This window comes from Micrasema longulum, unplaced genomic scaffold (assembly GCF_059751315.1).
Source record: "Micrasema longulum isolate JH-2025_06_02 unplaced genomic scaffold, ASM5975131v1 h1tg001064l, whole genome shotgun sequence".
Lineage (NCBI taxonomy): Eukaryota > Metazoa > Arthropoda > Insecta > Trichoptera > Brachycentridae > Micrasema > Micrasema longulum.
Genome location: NW_028278252.1, coordinates 112,649 through 136,319, shown reverse-complemented (window position 1 = coordinate 136,319; position 23,671 = coordinate 112,649). Strand labels below are relative to the sequence as shown.

Sequence of the window (23,671 nt, the reverse complement as noted above, 5' to 3'; positions counted from 1 at the left end):
TAAATTATTAAAAAATATGTCCCTACAAAAACACAACATGTTCGCCTTGATAATTGTGACGTCAAGATTCGTGACAATGCTCTTTTTAAATTTAAACAGTCACAAGCAAGTTTCAAATTTACCCGAATCGTAATTTATTAGGGGGCGTGGCAATGGGCTGTTTTTGCAGTTTTTTTTTTTTTTTCAAAATTATAATTTTTTTTTTTTTTTATGCTACTAATAAACAGTAAAGAAATATTTTTTTACTAGACCGTATTTCATAGACCCTTATTAATTAAAAATTATTATAAAAGAAGTGATATTTCCCTATTGTGATTTTTTTAATGTCACTATGACTTAGTAAAAGGCCTATTGTCTTGTTATTTTTATTGAAATTCTGATGGAATCTTGCAATAGTATTTTAAAATTTCCAAAACCTTAAAAAAAAGTATTTAAAAAAAAATATATCAAATAAATACACAAAATATTTTTTAAATAATTTGTTTTTATTTTTTTGTGAACAAAATATTGTAATCCAGTTATTTACTGACCCGTCATTGAGTGGCTTGAATGATCTATTTTCACACTGTGTAACATTGAATAAACACCCATGAATCAATCAGATCTGATGATTATTGGCATATTCACATGCGAGTTTTTTCAAATATATGTCTCAATCTGTTAATTTTTAGAAAATACGTCCTATTTTTTTATCCATAAGTGAGATTCTTCTAAACACTTAAAGGTCTGAAAAACGTTTTATTTTTATTTTTCATACTTCATCTTGGACCAGTTTTTAAAATCATTAAATAAATATGTCGTAAATTCAATACCGAACTTGGTGTTATATGAATATGCAATGAAATATGATTTTCATGAATTTTTCTGTAGCCAGTTCTCAAAAGGCATATAAAGCAATTAATAATACAAAAATATTGTAACTGATTTGTTACGTCACAGAATAAAAATGTATGTATTTCATTTAAAACAAAAAAAAACATATCAATGATTTTATTATGATTATTCTTAAGTTTGTTTGCAACAACATTTTTTTACATATTTCGTATCAACATAAAATCAAACAAAATAAACTAAAGGAACCCATTTTACGATGATAATTTTTCCCGATATCTCATCAATATCGGTCATTCCAAAACAGTACCAAATAAAACTCTTCGACTAAATAAATTACAAGGCGGTATTCCATACGTTGTCAGTTTTTAAAAATCTCTATCGCTGTACTTGAAATTATGGAGCAGAAAGATGTTTGATTGAATGAACTAATTTTGGCTCTACACTATAAAATTTGTTAGCTAACCCAATTTCTTATGCACCTACCAGAATTATAACTTAACATCTAAATAATTTTGTTTTCAATGTAGTTATTGTTTTAAGATGTTTTTCTTTGTTATTGAAAGAGCAACTATATAAATGATTCTTGTGAATGCATTAATTCACCATATAGAAAAAAAAAATACTTGTGTATTAAAATAGAATTTACATTTTCATAAATATATCGAAAATCGGGGTAACAATATTAAACTGCAGAATATTTTGGTAGAATAAGTACTTTTTAAAATTACTTTTTCATACTTCTAAATGAGACCTCTTTATCTATATTAGGACGTTGTTTAAAATGGTCATCTACACAGATTAAATTTGAAAAACAATTTATTAGTAAAGAAAATTACTGAATATAGCTACCATTAAACATAGACCTAATTCTAAATGAATATTGAAAGATCAGTCAGATTGTCTGCAATATGCGTAATAAACTTTTCGCTAGTGTAGCGACTAGCGAACTGAGTGTAAAATGAATTGAAAACCCAAAGATTTTTTTTCCAGAAAAACAATGATTTTAATCTTTGGGACACTAATCATGTTCACACATGATGGTAAATCATCAGGGGGGAAATCGCACATCAAGACCACTAGTAACTATTTTTGAAAATATATCCGAACAATTGTAAGAGCTGTTAGTATATCTGCGATTTCTTGTTTAGAGAAATTTTCAAATATAATTTTCAATAAAGATATTTTTGGTGTTGTCTTCAGAAAAATATGAGTCTCGCCTCGTTTTGTCCTTGCTCCAATGGACAATAGGGGCATTTTAACCTGAGAACAGAAAATAGTATAAATCTCATTTATTGAACGAACATAATACAGTAAAACATCATTTTTACAATCCCCAATTTTACATTTTCCCGCTTTTTACGCCGAAATGTTCAGTTTTTCGTTGAAAATTTTTCGATGTGTCAAATAACGCCGAGCTGCACGCCTTCGCATTTTCCCAATATGGAGAATAAAAGCCAAGGTAAATAAAAAAAAAGGTAAATTATTCTTTCAAACTAAATTCAAAGTAGGTGCAGTGTAATTGTCATTTTCTTAAATGCTATTTTGATACAGTTTTCAAGCAAATACAATCTTCGTGACCCGGTGTTCTTTGGGGTTAGTTTTTTATTATATCCATGATGAACAAAAATGCCATATTATTATTATTATTAACGGCCGTGGCCAATTTGTACAAATTGTATAACATAGTTAAAAAGTAATAAAATATAAGGTACATATTACGTTTATAAATCTATAATATTTATTATGATGTACACATAGGCACATTATGTATGTTGTATACATTAGTATAAATTATGTAGAAAGTATTTGTAAACAGATTAATTTTTGGTTCCTTGGTTATTGTTGTAATGTCAGTAGTACCTATTTCCTATGTACAACTAAATGAGTATGTTGAACCAATATAGATAAGAAGTATGAATGTTCGTAAATAATGTTTCAGGAGTCTCAAACTAATTATATTCATGCTCTTTTTAAAAAAATAAAAATAATCATTTATATTTATCTAATAATATTAAATTTATTTATATTTAATAAATTATCTAATAAGTTTAAAACAAGGTTTTATGCATTAGCCAGAAATATTGCGATTATTATCTCTTTATACTTAGGAAGTGACTTATGTAATATTCCGGGTATCAATATGGTCTGCAAATTCATTGCCAAGGTTTCGCATGTGATGTATAGGAGTATAAAATCCAGACACTGTCCGGCTGTTATTGCAATAAAATAGTTGATGGTTTCTTGAGTTTCTGGTCGGAGCATAAAGATTTATCATTCGCAACTACAAGGGACAGTCTAAAATATTATTTAAGATTTTATACAAATTGATCGGATCAAACTGTTTTCTCCTATCACTCAGCTACAATAAATTTATTAAACAAAGCAATTGATAATAATGTAAATGATCCCTTGATGAATTTATTTAGAATTTAACATACTTCATAAATGTATTTTGTAACCTTTCTATTAATATTTTACTAAATTGTGACATGCAGTTGACGCACGTTTAGCAAGATAAACTCTTTACATCAATAAATTACGATGCAGAAAGTTTAAAAATTTGGCAACAGAAATATTATTTGAAGTTATAGACATAATGTGAAAAAAAGATGGTATAAACAGTTATCATAAATGTGTGAAACAGTTCTGCCGCGATGTAAACGACAGTTAAAATTCTGTGTTGCCATAGTAAAAAAAGTGATACCATATAAGAAAAATTTCTCAACATTTAGGAGAAAAATCATATTTATGCATATATTTACGCAAATTTAATTTTTTATTTTCGTTTTTTTTTTTATTTAAGTACCTTCATTAAATTGTTTAAAGATGTTTTTTATTTAATTCAATAAAAAAAAGATTATAATATTTATTGAAAAAATACAAAATATTTTTAATGAAATCATTGAAAATGGGTAAAAATATTCATAATCCCCAATATGTCGATTTTTCCATTTTTCTGGCAGTATATTTACACTATTATAGTCGAGTACTAGTACATAGTAATTCCATTTTTTTCCATACATTTTTCGATTTTCGCATTTTCCTCAGTTTTACACTTTTTTTGTTGCTCCCTTAAAAAATGTGAAAAGGGGGTCTTACTGTATTATATAATGTCAAACACATCATCACCATTTTCACTGCTTAACCTACAGTGGTTACCCCATACTGACTGCATCACCGCGTAACTCATTCTGCCAATGGATGGAGATTGATAAATACTACGACATTTTTATAGCAATAACAGTATCAACGCATATTTCAAACAGAATTTCCCATAGCACTGAACTTACTTATCGAACACTCAATCCTTCGATACTTCCAATGTATAAAATGTACATACCTGGTTCCTTGGGTGAGTTTTGTGAGAGCATCCTTAGAAATGACGTGCCCACAAAGAAGTTTCATGGGAGGATTCTGTTCAGAACCTTGCTGTCGCAGAATAGGGCAAGCAAACACTGAGTGGTGACCGCCACCTTCGACTTCCACCTGTAGTAAGTCCAACAATTACAGAAAAGATTAATATAACAAAAATACAATTAGATGATAATATATCAGCCCACAAATTAAAAATATATTGAATCTAAACCATCGAATGCATTAAATTTATTTACATCCAATTGGAACAAACAGCCACAAGAACTGCGCCCATATTACAATGGGGGGTTAACATTTATCTTCTATTTTATCTACAAAGTAAAATTAAGTTTTTTGTATGATAAATAGAATAAGTACACATTTTTTTTTCTTAACATATCCAATTACAGGTTACCGATGAAGATTTTCATACAAATATACACATTTTCGTACACAAATATCAATTTTACTTTATACCGTCTTATAGCTTTTGAAACCGCAACCCTGGTCTCAAAAAATATCTTTAAAAAATTAACTGGATGTTAGATAGAAAATTAATGTTTTAAGCTGCTTGCTTAAAATGTACTACAAGATAATACTGATAAGAACAGGGCGTATAGAGGATTTCGTTGTAATGTTGTTGTATTGTAATGTTTTCAAAGTTTTATAGGTTATGTAGACACAATATTCTATAACATTCAAGTTTGTAAGTGAAAATTCTTGATGGAATTTCATTGTAATTTATTATATAAATAAAAGACGAGTGATACTTTGATCCACAAATTTGGAATATCCAGTGACCGGTTTCATGGCTTTCGCGACATCTTCGAGACTGGTATCTTTATTAAGGAGTTCGATGTATTTATACAAAACATAGGTAAGGATAGAGAATTCAAAATTATATGAAAGTAAATTAAATATTTTTTTAGTTATTTTTATCTTAAGGATCATTATCAAAATTTTTTCAGGTTAACTAATGAGTTGATATGATGCTATTTTAATAAGTTTAAGTATTATATTATTAGTGTCCCATTCTTCGTGAGTGTAATCACACTGATGATTAAAGTATCACTTGTCTTTTATTTTTATAATAAATTACAATATTCTATATTTATTTTCTTTACTCTCTTAACACAGTTTATGTTATCTCCTTCTTCTTCTACAAAAAAACTTAAAATATCATATTTGAAGGGTACGTGGCTAAAACGGGCTCATTGCATTTTTTTGTTTTTTTGAGATATTAATGCTATTTTTTCCCCTGAATCAGTTCAAGTAAACGAAGTACCAAAAACTAACAAAATGAGGCTTCCTGTCTTATAAACGATTGGCAAAAGCTGCAACGATCTCGTTTATGTCCGTTCAAAAAATAAGTTTAAAAAATATATAAAGTAGACGTTTTTGTTTGTTCTTTTCTGTGATTGCATGTATAAATATATATTACATCAATTGAAAACCTATTTTATTAAATACATAGATAGAGTCACACGAATAAAGTTTTTTGCTCTCCCGCAAAATACTTTTAATGAGCCCATTCTTGCCGTGTACTCTTCATTTTTGGATGGAATTTTCTAGAAATTTAAGCAATATTTTTTTCAATAAATAATAGAGGCTCACAGGTAATTCATCTTTGGCTGCCCAGGCATGATGTTGGTGTGTATGAGCCATCTTCATACGAATATCTAGGAGAGCTGGCAACACTCGGCTGCCCACGCTGACTGCAGACTGAAGGGGACTGAAAATAAACAAAAAAATAATTTTAATTAATGTTAATTAAAATTTTAATTAAATGATAGACTGGTACTTTAACCCTTGAACAGTAACTCTGCGATTTTATTTTTCCATAATAATGTCAGGTTTTTGTTTTCTAATTGCTGGTAATCTTCTCTATGCCCCCTATTTTTGTCTGCTAGGTTGCGATCCGTAATCTTGCCTAAAATTCACATTTTGACAGTTCAACTCTCATTAAAGCACCTTCCGTTATTATTTGCATAATTTAACGTCAAATTTCAATTGGCCTGTGACTTAATATGTTTAAATTTATGTATGTTACATAAATCTTTTCATTATAATTATTATTTTTTATTTAATAAAATGAATTTTACTGCAAATGGTATTTATTTCCCATACTAATAAAAAACATCTTTATGAACTTAACGTATGTCCAAACTAACAAAGCAATAACTTCTTAACTATTAGGGAAAAAAAAACAATGAAAATTTTCAAATAATTAGCAATATCAAATATTTTGTAGCATAAATAACTGCCAGATTTACTTCAGGTTTCAGACGGAAAACCTTTAAAAATCAACAAATTTAATTTAATTCACTTAGTTTTGTAAACCAATAGCCAGTTACATTGCTTTCGCGACAGACTGATACTATGGTTTTATGGTTTTAATAGTTTGAGATTCTCCACTAACATTAATTTCTTGGTGGAACTACAATTTAATTGTAATAAGAAAAATGTTATTTTTATAAAAATGGTCAAAACTAGATGATTTTTGTTATTTTAATGGTATCGTTTTCTGCAAACGATATTATGAAAAATCTTGCATACCATTTTCGGACCAATGAAATACGCGATTAACACCTTGAGAAAATCTCACAGTAATTATAAACATTATAAAAATGAAAAAGTTTAAAAAAACCTACTAAATATGGTAGGTTGTTGGTAGGTTAGTTTTTGTATAATTTTGTATAATAATAATATTAGATTAAAAAACCAAAAATGCGTTAATTACTATCAAAAAAAAAATTACCTTAGAGGGGGAAGGCGTAGAAGAGCGCAAGCGTCACGCAAAAATACTTCTATGGCGTCAGGCCACAGGGCTTCATCCCTTAAGGAAGTATAGCTGGATGGAAGAGCACCACCTTCGTATGCCAGGAGACACATTGTCTTTTGTATTTCTACATCAAGTATAAAAATACATTTCATTAATTAATTATTTTGGATTATTTTTATTTCGTAAGAAGGCCAACATGGAGGTCAAAACTTTGGAATAATCTTAAGAGATGGCGTCAGTATGCACTAATGCTTTTAATGTATCAGGTTCATATATCAGAAGATTTTGTTAGTAAGAGTTCATAGAAACTTCTCTAATTTAAGTAGATAATATATAAGGTCACATGCTAAATGTTTACAAACCTTTTTCGTGTTTATTGATAAACTGAGGGAAATGTTGCTGAGCGTAAAGCACGGCTGACAATGGTCCATCTCTCCTGGCTGCTAGCAGAAACGCTAACCTGTTTATACAATATCATTATTACTATCAGTTTCAAGAGGCACACTCAAAAATAAAAAATACAGCATAGTTTTTATAAACTGAACAATTAAAAACCGAGCCAGTTCGGTTTAACAAACTTTCGGATTAATAAAACTAACTTTTTGAATTTTGTTCATCAATAAGATTGTTTTATTTAACAGTGATATTATACACATATTATAAGGCATAGTAGGTATATTATGTGTTAATTATGTATTTGATTTTTTTAAATCTGGATTTTTTTCTGATGAGCACCTTCTGCATGATTCTGTTATGCTTTATCACGCAATTAGGGCAAAACCCGGGTTTCCAAAGCAGAAATATTTAATAGCAGATTATGATCACGCTGCTGTGTTGCAGACTCGCGGATCGGAGGTTCGAAACCTGCTCTATTACAGCTTTATTTACATTTTCTAATAGTGAGTTATTTACAACTCGTTGAAAATGCTCCCAAAAATATGGGTGATTTTTATATTCGCGGAATGAGGCAGAAAGAGACAGACAATTTTTTTACCTGTCATCTCTCTTATATTTTTAAATGTAAGTCAAAAATTTCACTCAATTGTGTTCAGTCATTTGATAATGACAGCGGATACAAGTAACCAAATACACAGGATTTTTTTTTAATGTTGAGAATATTGAGTTCCGTACAATAATTAATCTCAAAAAATGTTAAAAACATTATAAGTAAAATAGGAGAGGTTTATGATGACACTTGTCTTGGTAAAACAATGGTGTATAAGTGGAACCGGTTATTTAAGCAAGGTAGCGAGTCACTCGAAGGCGATGAGCGACCAGGAAGGCCAAACGACGTTGCAGCACACAAAATGATCATGAATGTGGAAGATACTGTCAGGGAAAATGGTCAGATAAAACTAAGAGAAATTACAAAAATGTTTAAAATATGGGAAACAACAGCTTACGAGATTATGCACGATCATCTGGGTATGTCGAAGGTTGGTGCAAAATGGGTACCAAGAATGCTCTCACCTCATCGTAAACAACACCATATTGAGTGTTCCAGAGAGTTTTTGACACCGTGTGGTACTGATCCAACTGATATAATCAACGGAATTGTAACTGGAGATGAAACTTGGGTTCATTTTTATGATACTGAATCAAAGCAAGAGTCTATGCGGTGACGCGAAAAGGGTTGCCCAGCACCAAAGAAATACAGGGTCATTCCATCTGCTAGAAAGGTGATCTTTTGGGATTCAGAGGGAGTTCTTTTGATCGATTCAAATAGTAGACACCACGATAACAGGTGCATACTAAGCTGTTTTTTTACACTGTTTAAAGGAACAAATTAAATGTTAAAGAAGAGGTAAATTCAGGGACATTGCATGGGTTCACAAGGTCAAAATTGCGCGTTAATGTCATAATATCACGTCGTTTCGAGGAAATTATCCAAGCTCCATATAACTCAGATTGAGCACCTAGCAATTACTACATGTTCCCAAATTTGAAGAAAGAACTTCGTGGAAGGCATTTTGATACTGATGAGTCTCACCAGGCAGCGGTAAATGACCATTTTTCAAGTAAAGATAGAAAATATTTTTAAGGGTTAAAAAAATTCATGCAATAAAAGATTACTGTCTTTTAGTGGCTCATTTCGCGAGTATAAAAATCACCTCTCGTAAATCATAAGAATACCAAAATTTATTATTTTTAAGAAAAAATTGTATATTTGAAAAGAAAAAATTGTAAATTTGAAAAGAAAAAAAAAGTTGACCTGTGCAGTTTGAAAGGTAGTTGTGAGTGTTGGAGGCTCTCGGCGTGTTCCTCCACCCAAGATAAGGCTGGTCCTGGATCACGAGCAGATAGGGCTTCCACGATACGGTGCAGTCCGGCAAATGGCTCCCCGCGACCTGTTTCCTCCTGCAACCCTGCCTCCTGTAAAAAGTCAATTATTATCTCCATTATTTGTTTTATTTGAAACAAATATTCGAAACTATGATCCAACATTACGAGAATGTGTCCTGTGGTAAGTTGGGACATTCACAATTCACATGAACATGATGTCTATAATATCATAAATTTTGCAAGTACAAATTATGTGTTTCATAATACTTTAAGGAGTATCGAAAGGAACAGCAAGTTAGTTTGCAACGATGTATATTTATTTAAAACAAATGTTTGTCCGGCAAAACCTTTTAACCCTTTGAAGTATATTTAATTAAAAAAATTTATTGAAGCTTACTCAGAATTATTTTTTGCCAAAAGAATACAATAGGAAATAGATTTACAAAAAAAACACAAAATATTCATTTGCCAACATCATAGAATTAAGAATAGTCCAGAAACCGCATACATAGATTTTTTTATTATTTAATAGTATTACTGTCTTCAACCAACCTGACAAAGGGTGTCAGCTACGGTGTCCAACCCCTGCCGGTAAAGGTGCTGGGCTACAGCGCGGTCCAGGAGGGGTCGCTGCTCAGGAGCGGAAAACACGGCGTCGCGCGGCACGGCTCCGGCCAGTTCGGCCACAAAGCTACGGTCGATCGCTTTCCCAACGCGGGAAACGCAAGCATGGCTCTCGCGGTGCTCTGGTTGGTAAAATAAAAGATATTTATTAAGAGGAGTTGAAAGCAAAAATGCCACTGTTTATGATCACTGTTTGGGAAAACCAGCAAAGGAAAGACTATTTTTAAGTTTAAGTTAAGTTCAATGTGCAACTCATGCATGGTAACCAGTAAGGCCTTTGATGGCCGCCATGAGCTATAAAAATCATATTGGTAAACACTGTACATAAAATGGTTGCCATACCTGAAGCTAATTCGTGAAGTCTGTCCTTGCACCTCAGCACGGTGCTTTTTAGTTTCTCTATCTGCTTGGGTGATAGAGGAATATTCTCAGGAACTGGAAGATAAAATAAAATACATATTAACTTTGTTTCCAACTTATCTCTCAACACAAATTAGTTCCAATAACCAAAGGCAAATTACACAACGACTTATCACAAGAGGTAGTATCTTTCATGGTTAGGATAGTACAAGTAATAAAGACTATAAATGATAACAGGACACAAAATGCCGTGATCTCTTCAAGTGAAACGGAAGGCCTACTGATGTCTATAAATAGTCCGACTTCTCTTGAATGAGTTTTCTGTGAATTTCTCTTCATTAAGCAAATGCGGAGAAGTTCCTATAAAGGTCCACAGCCGAAATTCCCTCCCTTTCCTAACACTCCTTAGAAACTATAACTTCTTAGATTTTAAACAGCATAAACTTAGTAGTCAGATTTAGCAAATACTGTGTCAACAATCGAAAATAAAGAGATGGCTTTTGATTTTATTTTATTTATGTTTCTAAGTTTCCTATAAGGTACTAAGTAATTTCTTTATTAATGTTTTTTTTTTTCTTTTCTTTTCTTGATTTTATTTAAAAGTACAAAATATTTTCCTTGTCAATTTTTTTTGACAGTATGTAATTATGTGTATATTTATATTAGTTACCTAAGTAGTAGATTTAAATAATAATACATGCAATTTAAAAAAGAAAAATCTTCGTTTAGTGTTATTCAAAATTGTTTTAATTTTTTTTATTTTTTTATTATTAATATGTGTTGCTTTCTTAATTTTTTTTTTTTTTCTCTTTTTTTACAGGTTCAAAATATTTCTATCACCAAATATTTAATTTTTTAAGTATTTTTATAACTAGTAATATTATTTTTAAACCGTGTATCTTTTTTTTCTTTTTTGACTCCTTAATTTGCAAAGAACTGTTTAGTAATAATTTCTTTTAAATACTATATTTTACTTATTTCACTTACATGTATGTATTTTACTATATGCAACTTATTTGTAAAAGGCACTAAGTGCCGTTTATTTCAATAAAATAAAATAAAGTAGGTATTTTTTCATCTGAAGATCTTCCGTGTGAATGGTTTTTGGGAGATCATTGAACAAACTTGGAACAACGAAATTTGATGTTCGTTCTTCGAAGGAATTTATAATTCGGAGAACAATCATCTAATGTTTTGCTTTTTTTTCTTATGATTCTTGTAACTTGCATCGCATGCTGTGGACTGTTAAAAATTCTTCATATAATGTGTATAAGTATTTTTATTAATAAAGTTGTACAGGGTGTTCCTTAAACCCTGTCACATCCGAAACCACGATGATCAGTACGGGCAAGAAGACATATTAGCATATTAAAAAAAATTATTTAGAACAAAGAAAATTTTTAAAATATATTTTAAAAAAACATATGGTAGCTTACTTCTGCAGGGGAGAAGCGAGGGAGGCGCGGGCATGCGGTTGACAGTGTATCAGACTTTTCCCTCCCCCCTCCTCGTTTCTCCTCTGCAGAAGTAAGCAACCATTTGTTTTTTTTCTAGTTTATTTTTTAAGATTTTGATCGTTCTAAAAATTTATTTTAATGTGCCAACATGTCTTCTTGCTCATACTGATCATCGTGGTTTTGGATGTGACAGGGTTTAAAGAACACCCTGTATATGCAAGCTCTATCTACTCACTAAAAAACAGTTATACATTGAAAATAAATACGTGTATTATAAAAATAATTTAAAAAATTAAACCGCTCTCATGAAGAAAATCACATGTGTCGTTGTTCTACGATCATGACAATATGTGTCCGTGTGAGTGGACCCTATGAGAAACAAACTTTACTATTTATTATTAAAGGCAAGATCTGCATAAGGGAGAATAACCTATCAATATATCCAATATCAGTATAGGAAAACTATTGCGAGACGGTAAAATATCAATAATAATATTTCAACTATAGTAGGGCCAATTTAATAGGTCACATTTGACACTTCATCAAAATTCAACAACATAACCTTGTAAGGGCGGTAATAAAATATATATTTTTTTTTATTTATTGACAATTTTAAAAAACCCGTTAGGGTTACATTAGAAATTTAATATTGTCAAGTCATTTTATGTCTCGTCTAGTCTAGTTAGTTCAGTCATCATGTGCTTTTTCAGATTGATTTTAAATTTGTCTCCAGTAAAAGTTTTCAAGTAGTAAGGTAGTTCGTTGTAGTGTTTAAGTCCATTATGTAGTATTTTTGACTGTCCTGTGTTTGTCTTTGCTTTTTCAATATGATAGTGTTGTTGTTGTCTGGTGTTATATTTGTGTATGTCAGCATTTGAATTAAGAACTGCACAATTGCTTAACTTTTTTCAATTACGATTACATATTTATCGTAATAATGACAAAATAAGGTAATTTTACGATTTACTTTCACTAATAAACCATTCTAAACATAATAAACTTTTTCTGTTCTAAACGTCGTTACAATGTTGCATCAGTGAACCCTTTTTCTTTTTAACACTAGGGATATTACCCAGAAAAATCGAATGTTGATAATTTTGTTAAATTATGTACTTATCTTATTTTGTTCCTTAAATTTACGATAGAAAATAATAATGGGACAGGGATTCGACTTATGATTTTTTAAATAAAATTACAGTACATATAAGTACTTTTTCATAGTAACTGAATTCAATTCACATATATTATGTTTGAAGTCCGAATCGATTCATTCACTTTAATCAATGTTTTTAAGCAGATCCTCACTATGAAACTAAAACCGACAAATGTCAAATGTGACCTATTAAATTGCCCCTACTATAAGTATTCTACAAAGTATGTATCGGTTAATCTCCTGGTTTTTTTTTTTTTCAGCATACTTGAATATCAATATTTACATGTTGTGCCTTTCTTTTAATCGTTTAAGTATTGTATGAAAAAGGTGGTAAACAGTTTACAAGGAGTCAATGAACAGACGTTAAACTAAAGCGAGGAATTTGATTAAAAAATTGTATCCATTAAAATTACTTACTCACTGAGAAATACCTACATAAAACATTTATGTTAAATACATGATAGCTGGGCATTGGATCCAGGCATTGCGCATGACAGCCCCATGAACTAACTGCTACATTACAGGGCGAACAAAGAAAAATAACTAATCCTATTTTAATATGGCGGCCTCCATGGTGTGGTGGTCAAGACGCTTGACTCACGTACGGAAGGTTCCGGGTTCGATTCCCGGTGAGAACACAAAAATTAAAATGTCACTTTTCTCAAGCCTGGGTGTTCTGTGATGTAATTCACCACTGTAATTGGGCTTCCTTGCCTGTTGTGGTGCAAAAATTAAATTAAAATAATATTTGTAACCAAAACAGCAATATACGATCTTAATTGGGGCGGTCAAATGCCTGGCAATTGTCCTCATATAATTATTATCTGCTAATTAACTTAGATAAATGCTTTTTCAAGTTTTCTTTGTGTTAAATTCACTTACAAATCAGATATTACATAATTAAATATTTCATAAAATTACTGTATAATTAAGTGGATACCTATATTATTTCGTTTATATGGCAATGATCATCTATACAGTACATTAATAATACTATATTCGTCAAAATGTTAATATTAGAGATAGGTCATTCAATGTTGTAACAAATCTTCGATTGGAAAATCAGTCATTTAATAACAAAAAATACGTGTTTTATTGATGTACAACATTTTTCAAAATGGTTTTATTCAATAACGTAAACATGCAGTGTAAATAAAATTATAATACAGGCTATTTTGACAGATTGGTACTGATACTAAGATATTAGTAAGAATTAACAAAGAAAGTTCATTGCACCTTGTCATTCTTACAACTTTGTCTACGAGTATACACATTTAAAACGAATAACTTACTAGCGAAATTTCATTTGAATTACGTGTCGAAGTAAAAGTTACCTTCGGATATATCCTGTCCGAGATTTTGAATCTGATTAAGAGCTTCATTTAAAACTAAATCAGCATGCTCCCCGAGACTATTAAACTTGGTCAACGCATTGTCAATATCTTTTTCCACTGCCAGGCACGACTCCATGTTGTTTTTGGAATTAGCGTGTTCCTTGCAATCTGTTGAATTACGATTTTAACCTTTTCGAAATAACAATACGAAAAGCTTTAAAAACAGACGAATTCTGACATTACAAATATTTACTAATATGGTGGGTCCAGGCAGTTTTCAGCCAATACAAGACTTTCTAGTCATTCTTCCGATGTCGCACAAGCCACTTGCTAGTAAATCAATACAGTTTGTGGCGCAACTGTCGGCGGCGTGTGCCCAGCCACGCCGTGCCGGCCGGCGTCCTTCTAGACGAACCGCCAATTTATCCGTTTCCATTCGAAATCGCTGTCACACTGCTCTCTGTGTTTTTACACTTTTTTCTTCGAAATGCCGAGTTGTTGCGTACCGAATTGTAATTCTACGAAAAAACTACATCGTTTTCCGAAACGATATCCACATTTATTTAAAGAATGGATCAATCGTGTTCAAAGTCCCAAATTTATGAATTTATCAGATGACGAAATTAATCGACTTTGTTTTGTGTGCATTAAACACTTCAACGCATTCAACTTTAGCCAATACAATGACATCCAGCTTTTATTGTGCTCTGTGCCTACCATTGGATTGCCAGGTAAATTGCATGATATTTCATACATAATTATTTCAAGAATTTGTCTCATGTTGCACGTTTATTTGTCCTGTTTGTCTGCCCTGCAAATTTTTATTGACAATCTTTACAACTCATAGGGAAAGCATACTTTTATTAATCTGGACCCATTTTACAATGAAAGTTATTAGTATTTCTGCAAGAAAAATATATGTACGACTCAGGTTGGCTTTCCACTGTAATTGCACCTTGTTTATCTGTCTTGTGTCTATACAATTGCAAGTCTGCTTTTGGAATGTGGTGTTTGTGATTTGTCTTACAGTTGGTTAATCGGGTTATTATGTATCTACAAAGTTGGCGTAGTGCCTTTTCCTGCAACTTCCGACATTTTTATTTGGTCATTATTTACAAACAATTACCAGGGTGGCATGGTGTGTATACAATTTTAGGGATGTGCCTTTGCAATGTGGTGTTGGTAATTTGTATTATTTTTACAGGGTTTAACAAGTCACCATCCAAAGAAAATAGTTTTCATTATTTACTTGGTGAACAGAGTTCGGGTATGTATTTCTATAATTTTCACATTTCCTTACACCCCTTCTTTCAGACATGTACAATCTCATTTATTATATTGTCGTTATGGTCGTGGCATGGTGTGTTTTCAATTGTAAGGATGTGCTTTCGCAATGTGGTGTTGGTAATTTGTATTTATTTTATAGGATTTAACAAGTCACCATCCAACGAAAATAGTTCTCATTATTTACTCGGTGAACCGAGTTGGATAAGTATTTTCTATAATTTTCACATTTCCTTACACCCCTTCTTTCAGACTTATGTACTATCTCAGTTATTATATTGTCGTTAATGCTTTCTACACGTAACCATCTCAGCTTATTCTTTTCTATTCATTCAAGCCTTACTCGATCTTTCAAGGTTTTTCCTGAAGTTCTTGCATTATGTTATCTGGTATGATGTTCATTTTATTTTTATTGTGAATTACAGTAGGCATAGCTGTTACTGAAGAACACCCCTGTGCACTCCCGGAAGGCGTTGCCAGTTGCAGTGGTACGACTTTCATCCAACCTATTTCTGGTTTGTAGTAATATTTTTTTTATTTTTGTAATAAAAATTTACAAACACACATATTTATATATAAGAGAAAGAGAAACATCTTTGTTTCTTTGTTAAAAAGAAAAAAATAATAAACAATACATATAAATTCAGGAGAGTTCAGCGTGTGTAAGAGTTAATGGGAGATTTACATCTTGGTTTGCGATCTCAAAAGGCGTGAAACAGGGATGTGTAATGTCACTATGGTTGTTTAATCTATACATTTTTCTATTAATTTCATACATTTTCTGCAAATTGAGAAATGCCGTTTTTGTGATCGACCAAGACTACATCGTCTGAGCGTGGGCCGTTCCTTTTTTAATTATTAAAAAGTTTATAGCACATATATATCGTATGACATGACCATGAAAGTGACCCTCTCAGTTGAAACAAATTTCTGACCCATAATTTTCTCCAGCAAATCGGCATATTAAAGCTGTTTGTGTTTTCAAAGAACTTAAAATGTATACATACAGTTACTTGTCCGACTCATTGACACATTGTCACATATTACTAATTAATAATGTTTTTAGATATCAACGCTGATGACATATCAGGCCCACTGCATATTTCTGGTCCGAGTGCACCTCAGCAGAGTACACCAAAAAGTTAGTATCAAATGACATGTATTCAATAATGCATTTTCTCTTGGTTCTTGGACAGAGAGATTTCGTTCTACATAATATCCACAGATACTTTGTTTCTATCATGTTCATGCAGTTTATGAATAATGCTAACGGATGTTTCCATGAAAATGCGACATAAATTTTTCGTCATTAAAACTTCATGAGGTGTTAAAAAACATTAAGTGGTTAAGACGCTTGAATTACGCACGGAAGGTTCCGGGTTCGATTCCCGGAGAGAACACAAAATTATAATATGATTTTTCTGTAATTGATCACTGTAATGGGCCCTCTTGTCCTGCTGTGGTGCAATTTTTATATTATTTATTATCGGGAATCAAAAAAATTACCTAATTGAATTATTGTTTTTATGAAATTTTTCCTTAATCGTTGTTCAATGTACAGTGATATACAGAATACAGATGCATTAGTGTGCAATTTGTACAATCTTTGGGAGTCGTCGTCTTCACAATATATATAATGTTATCCTGAGTTCCTATCTGACCTCTCCAAAATCAGCGTCCCATTCCCTACTACTATTTAAACTCTTTTGTTCCCACCCAATAATAATATATTAAAAAATTTATGTAAATATGTAGCTATAAATGGTATTAAGTTGTAAATAAGTTTTATATTATGTAAAATGTATGTAATATTAAATACTAACATGCTAACTTGTATGTATAGTACTAACACATGTGTAAATATTTAAATAAGTTAATCTCAAACTTGACACTGGCTAGAACACCTCAGTTAGGAGTGAAAAAAGCCAATAAAAAACTAAAGAAGATATACAGAATAAATATTTTTTTACATTATATAGATAAAACACATTGAAAAAGACTCAATTATGACGTTAGTATCCGTTGAATTACCCTAATACTACTCAAATTTATTAAATATATAAAATACAATGAACTTCAACCAAGAACTTTCATTAACAAACTTGGAAGTGAAATTTTATATTGTAAATAGAACCAACTGCTAGTATTTCTTTTTGCTTATTTCCAAACAGCATCCCTTTACATTTTATCATTCTTTGCAATAATAGTTAGGCATTCATTATATTATGATGTTGGGACCCTTAATGCATCATTGTGAAATATTATATTACAGGACGAAAATATGACCACATCTTGAAGGATGTAAATGAAACCCAATCTCAAAATTTAACACCCAGGAAAAGGAAGCTTTACAAGAAATGTTTGCAGTTTAAAAAGGCTAGAAGAAACATGGAGATGAAGATTAGAAAGATGGAACTCAAATTAAACAAAGAGCGCCATGTATCCTTTAAAAATAAATTAAATAAAATCACATACCGTTTTTTTAAGTCTCAATTGAGGCTTCAGAAACGGACAAAACAGGGCCGTAGATATACAACTAACGATAAGGTTTTTGCATTGTCATTAATGAAGCAGGGCTATAAAAGTTATAAATATATTTCAAGCATATTTTCCTTACCATCCAGAAAAACATTGATGACAATGCTAAATAAAATCCCATTTAATCCTGGTACCAATTTGCATATATTTAAACATTTGGAAGAGGTCGCCCAAAATCTTTCTGCTAAAGCTCGAATATGCTCTTTGATGTTTGACGAGATGTCAATTAGTCAGAATTTAATGTACAAAAAACATAAAGATTTTATTGAGGGATTCCAAGACTTGGGTGAAGGAAAACGTACTCCAGCTTTTGCTGATCACGTTTGTGTTTTTATGCTACAGGGTTTATATAATAAATGGAAACAACCATTAGCATTTGTTTTTACAGGAGGACCCATTAAATCTTCAGATTTGGTTGTTATCTTAAAATCAATAATCTCAAATATCTTTCGTAGCAATTTGGAATTAGTTTCAATAATTTGTGACCAAGGTAGCTCAAATGTTGGTGCAATAAATATCCTGAAACAGGAAACCCGTGAATTGTACCTTCGGGGTGGTACTGAATGTAGAGTTCACGGGTTTGAAATTGAAGGCCATGAAATTGTACAAATGTTTGATGTGCCACATCTTTTGAAGGGATTTAGAAATAATATGCTAGTAAAAGATGTACATTTTGTTCAAAATTCTGTATCAAAAATAGCAAAGTGGTCCCATATTGTACAATCATACACATACGATCAAGCAAGAGGGGAAGACTTTTTCCAAATGCACAAATTAACCGATAGTCATATTTTCCCCGACAAACTAAGAAAAATGAAGGTCAAGGTTGCTGCTCAGGTATTCAGCAGGACAGTAGGAACTACCATGAAATCTTTGGCAGATACTGTGGATGATATTGACAATGGGGCATCACAGACTGCTGATCTTATATTATTTATAAATAAACTTTTCGACAGTTTAAATGGCAGTTCTCTCAATGCTAATAGTATTATTTGTAAATACCGTTGTGGAGTCAGATTAACATCTCCCCACTGGAAATTTTGGCAGGAAGCTATTTCCATCTTAAAATCAGTAAAATTTGTAGATTGCAAAAACCAAAAAATATCAGTACCACCTACAGTGCGTAACTGGATTACAACTTTGGAAGCAATATCATATTTGAGTAATAAATTACTTACATGTTATAAATTTACTTTTGTGCTTCCACGTAACCTTAACCAAGACCCCATTGAAAACTTTTTTGGCATGGTAAGAAGTCAGGGTGCACGTAACATAAACCCCTCTAGTTCAAATTTTATAGATGCTTTTAAGTCGCTTCTCATATCAAACTTATCTCATACTCACTCCATTGGAGCAAATTGTGAAAATGATGACGGTGAAATTTTAGATTCATTAAAACTTTTTTTAACATCGGACATCGAAGTACAGGAACAATTTCATGTTGATGATCACTCCTTACCAACAAGTTCTTCAAGACAGAAAAGTAGTCAATATGTTGCGGTTTGTAAATATATAGCTGGTTATGTGGCAAAACGGGCTTTATCTAAATTTGGATCTTGTTGTGAATGTAGACTGGATCTTAAATCTGAAACACAGTTACCGGGGCATAGTTTAATAACTTCTAGGGCATGTGGTCCAAATACTTTAATCCACCCAACAATCAAAATCTATAAAGTTTTTAATACCATTGTCAATCACTGCAAAAATAATTTACCGACTATTTGCCATAAGTTTCATGTTATGTCGAGTTTGAAGGAAATAGTACTATCTAAATTAAATTCAGCATGTTTATCTTGTCCAGCACATAGAGGCCACCTTTTTGATTTTATTGTTAACTTAGTATTGCAATTATATATTTTTTCTTGGTGTAAACAAATTAACTTTCTATTAACTGGGCGAAAAAAATTAGAGTCTTGCATTGTTGATCCTCTCAAATTACAAGCTAGAAAGTGTTATAATAAAAGACTTAAGAATAAGAAGCGCAGACAATAGAGTAGATACATGCATACCCTTTTCTTCTTACCTACCATATTAGCACTTCATTTCATTACTTAATAAGCTTATAAGTGCTTCCTTCCTGCTTTATTCCTAAGCAGCAGCCTAGAAATGTCAATGTGAAATAAAATAAATTATCCACCATTAATAATGTTCTTTTGTTTCAGAATGGTGATTGTTGATGCCATGGATCTTAATGTGCAGGAAGAAAATATTTTTCATCCAGGAATAGAAGGGATCCAATACTGATCACAATGCTGCACAATTTTTAAATAATACTCAATTGTTATTTTTGATAATCCAATATTAGCATATATATATAGTTGGATAATTTATAAAGCGCCATTTTTGTGAAAATCACCTCAAGGGCGCTGTACAATTAATAAATATCCCAGTACGTCTTGCAGCTACAGAGCGCATGGACGGTTGGGATTCTAGTTCCTCGTTTTCAATTAAGATCAATCAAAAATTATAATAGATAGGAGCTAGATTACAGGACGTCTTGCAGCTACAGAGCGCATAGACAGTTAGAAATTTAGCCCCCATTTACACATTTTAAAAATTGACAAATAAATTTAGTGTATTACAAAATAATAATAATATGAATAGTAAAAAGGAGTAAGATTACAACACGCCTTGCTGCTACTAAGCGCATAGACGATTGGAATTCTAGACCCCGTTTACAAAATTAAGGTATTTTAAAGTTGAAATATGAAAGCTAGATAACCAATCATCGTGCAGCTACAAAGCGCATGGATGAGAGGAATTCCAGCAAAGTTAAAACAATATCAATAAATCTATAAAAAATAGAGTATAGTAGTAAATTGGTCAAGTGTTCATACCAAGAAGTAAGCAATAAAAAACTAAATAAATAAAGCACTGTATCAACTCCATGGTTAACAAAGGGAGATAGATGTCCGAAGAGAATCTTTTGTAGACAGTAGGTAGATATCGTCACCATGTGGTCCACTAGGCTGCTGGAGAATTTCTGGAAACGCACGTGTGTAGACCCCAGGATTACGCCTATTGTTCCAACGACTTGGTGTCCATTTTGGTCCGTATTATTTCGTTTTATGAGACGCAACATTCCTGTTCAAATTCACTTCTTTACATGAATATTACACAAACGCGTGTATAAGCGGTTTGATTTATAATTTTGTATATTATTAGAAGGCAGATATTTGAAATATTATGTATTTATCAATAAATGTCAGTTCACTTTTAGTAGCACTGTTGTAATTTTTTAATTATGGGTGTAGTGTTCTAAATAGCAAAATTTAGGTACTTTCGCGTCAAAAACTGATGCATTCTTAAACGGTTTTAAAGGATTCATATAAAATTTTATGATTTTAAGGTTACAGACGCACTATTTTTGTAAGTTTCCATTGTTCACTATTTGTCACATATTTTGTTAAGAATAAAGTATAAAACAATGCTATTAAATAAATAGTCTTCTTTTTTCCACTGTTTGTTGAAACATGACTACACTACTACACACTAATGATTTATAAACATAAACTCATTGTTTTCTAACATATAACAACTTATTTTCAGATTTATTATAAGATTATAAGCTACGGTTGGGGAGGAACTATATTTCACGCCCAGCCCGTACGGTGGCTGAGCGTGAAATATTAGCACTTCATTTTATTCTTTAGTAACCTTATAAATGCTTCCTTCCTGTTTTATTCCTAAGCAGCAGCCTAGAAATGTCAATGTGAAATAAAATAAATTATCCACCATTAATAATATTCTTTTGTTTCAGAATGGTGATTGTTGATGCCATGTCTCTTAATCTTCACGAAGAAAATATTTTTCATCCAGGAATAGCAGGGATCCAATGCTGATCACAATGCTGCACAATTTTGTTATTTTTGATAATCCAATATACTAACCACACATGTATATAATATTATTTTACGAGTGTCAGTTTTCTTTCTCGATTCTTTCTGACGCATCTAATAGAATCGAGGGATTTATTTTAACAGTAAAATAAAACTATTAAAAATGTTTTTTTAAATTTTTATTTATGTATTCCTATTCCATAATAAATTTAATGTGCAATATCAATATAAAATTGTTTTTTTAAATACAGGACAGAAAAATTAAATTGCGTGCTAATACTTGTATTTAATTAAGCAATTTTGTATTGATATTGTACAATAAATATCAATATACGATGCAACGCAGTGATTTGAATTTTCGCGCCATCGTCAAAGCTTCTTGTATGCCACACTAGACAGCGCTGCGATCGACGCCCAAAGTGCTTAGATATAGTACTATAGTTTCCTATCTAAAGATATCTGTAATCTGTGGGTGGGTCAACATTTTTTTTTCATCGAATATGACAACACTAAATACTAAATGCTTGATTCAAATACTTACTACCAATAAAGAACGGGGATAGTTGTTTAATAAAAAACGTTTTTTTACCCAAAGGGATATACTATTTTTATTTTGTATTATTTTCCTTGTTTACTTACTTATTTAGACTTACGCAGCTTATATACTTATAATAATATGTGTGTAGCGGAACAGAAAAATAGACAATTGCAAAATATTGACAAATAAAAGTTGAAAAATTAACAATATGACAGAAGATAAAGTAGTCAGAAATAATGTACAACTATAACAAGTTATTGTAGTGAGTAACCTATAGATGCAGTAATTTAATGTTCCCATTAGTACAATTTAATAGATGCACATAAAATAAGTTATAACCTGCTGTAAAAATAAACAGCTTATTATTTTTTTAAATAATAATTGGAACTTGGACTTTAATGAATAGGTTGTTTTTTTATGTATTATTCATACCAAATATGTTATTATTGATAGTTTTGCGTGGTTATTTTTTTTACGTTTCAAATTATTTACAGATGAAAAATTTGAAAATTAAAAAAAAATCTCCTCTAAAACTCCTCACACATCTAATTCATCTTTTCCACAATATTAGAATTCAGTACTTAAAAAAAACATACATTGACACTCCAACCTACTGTTAAGCATTCAAAATTTAATTTATATGTTTCACGCATCTCTTAAATATGTTATTTGCTTCAGACAGGTTTATATATTTTGTGGGCGATTTCAAAATTTGGCAGAAAAATAATTCTTGCACCTTTGACCAAATGTGTTGAAGAATATTCACAATGATATTATTTCTTGCCCTTGTTATATATTCATTTATTATAAGCAGGGGAATGACAATATCCACCTCCAAATCTGTCTAGAATAATAATTGGAGAGTATGTTAGGCGAATCTTATGCACATTGATGGCTTTAAACATTTCTATCGATGGGGTTCTTATTGGTACCTTTAGAAAGTTTTTTTCCGTTTCTCAATTTTTTCAAAATAAGAAACTAAAAATTACTAATATTCTAAAACATTTTTAAAATTATTATTTCATGTACTTTATGGAAACCTTATTTTATGGAATAATTTTTACATTTTTTTGGCTTAAAACTTTTATTAAATGCAAACTGAGACCTTTAAATTCACAAAATGTCATTTATTTATACCTATAATTATGTTTTCATTCGGATTATTTGCGCATTATGGGTACATCAATATCAATTTAACATTTATAATAAATTACCCTGCTAAATTATCAATAATATATAAGAAATTGCCAGGGTAAACATGCAAATATTTTGTATGGAGTGGATGAACGCG

General features: G+C 31.1%; 2 protein-coding genes across 6 annotated transcripts; one reads left to right on the top strand and one right to left on the bottom strand.

The window, feature by feature from the left end:
* Nucleotides 1–478: 478 nt before the first annotated feature.
* On the bottom strand, nt 479–14,459 carry Sou (required for meiotic nuclear division 5 protein souji). 2 transcript variants are annotated; one of them, XM_088233143.1, is made up of 9 exons: nt 14,182–14,459; nt 10,220–10,312; nt 9,806–9,999; nt 9,183–9,343; nt 7,333–7,430; nt 6,947–7,094; nt 5,803–5,920; nt 4,175–4,332; nt 479–2,094 (listed from the first exon to the last, which is right to left on the bottom strand). In XM_088233143.1, the coding sequence occupies exons 1-9, from the start codon at nt 14,315–14,317 to the stop codon at nt 2,031–2,033; spliced, it is 1,170 nt and encodes a 389-aa protein (XP_088089269.1). In that variant the 5' UTR covers nt 14,318–14,459; the 3' UTR covers nt 479–2,030. The 2 variants fall into 2 exon arrangements, with proteins under 2 accessions (XP_088089269.1, XP_088089270.1); XM_088233144.1 differs by having other exon boundaries at nt 4,175–4,320.
* On the top strand, nt 14,448–22,010 carry LOC148277249 (uncharacterized). Of its 4 annotated transcripts, XM_088233145.1 has the most exons (6): nt 14,448–14,912; nt 15,386–15,448; nt 15,891–15,980; nt 16,532–16,606; nt 17,738–17,904; nt 20,166–21,445. In XM_088233145.1, the coding sequence occupies exons 1-6, from the start codon at nt 14,669–14,671 to the stop codon at nt 20,178–20,180; spliced, it is 654 nt and encodes a 217-aa protein (XP_088089271.1). In that variant the 5' UTR covers nt 14,448–14,668; the 3' UTR covers nt 20,181–21,445. The 4 variants fall into 4 exon arrangements, 1 of the variants encoding a protein (XP_088089271.1); XR_015823547.1 differs by lacking the exon at nt 15,386–15,448 and having other exon boundaries at nt 20,166–22,010; XR_015823546.1 differs by lacking the exons at nt 15,386–15,448; nt 20,166–21,445 and having other exon boundaries at nt 17,738–19,709.
* Nucleotides 22,011–23,671: the final 1,661 nt, after the last annotated feature.

Coding starts and splice junctions, on each gene's coding strand:
- Sou (XM_088233143.1), bottom strand. CDS start 14,317: ATGGAGTCGTGCCTGGCAGTGGAAAAAGATATTGACAATGCGTTGACC. Junction 5,921..6,946: donor CTACGCCTTCCCCCTCTAAG/GTAATTTTTTTT, acceptor GTTTATTTTCAG/TCCCCTTCAGTCTGCAGTCA. Junction 4,333..5,802: donor CAGCCAAAGATGAATTACCT/GTGAGCCTCTAT, acceptor CTGTAATTGTTG/GACTTACTACAGGTGGAAGT.
- LOC148277249 (XM_088233145.1), top strand. CDS start 14,669: ATGCCGAGTTGTTGCGTACCGAATTGTAATTCTACGAAAAAACTACAT. Junction 14,913..15,385: donor GCCTACCATTGGATTGCCAG/GTAAATTGCATG, acceptor TTATTTTTACAG/GGTTTAACAAGTCACCATCC. Junction 16,607..17,737: donor TCAGCAGAGTACACCAAAAA/GTTAGTATCAAA, acceptor ATTATATTACAG/GACGAAAATATGACCACATC.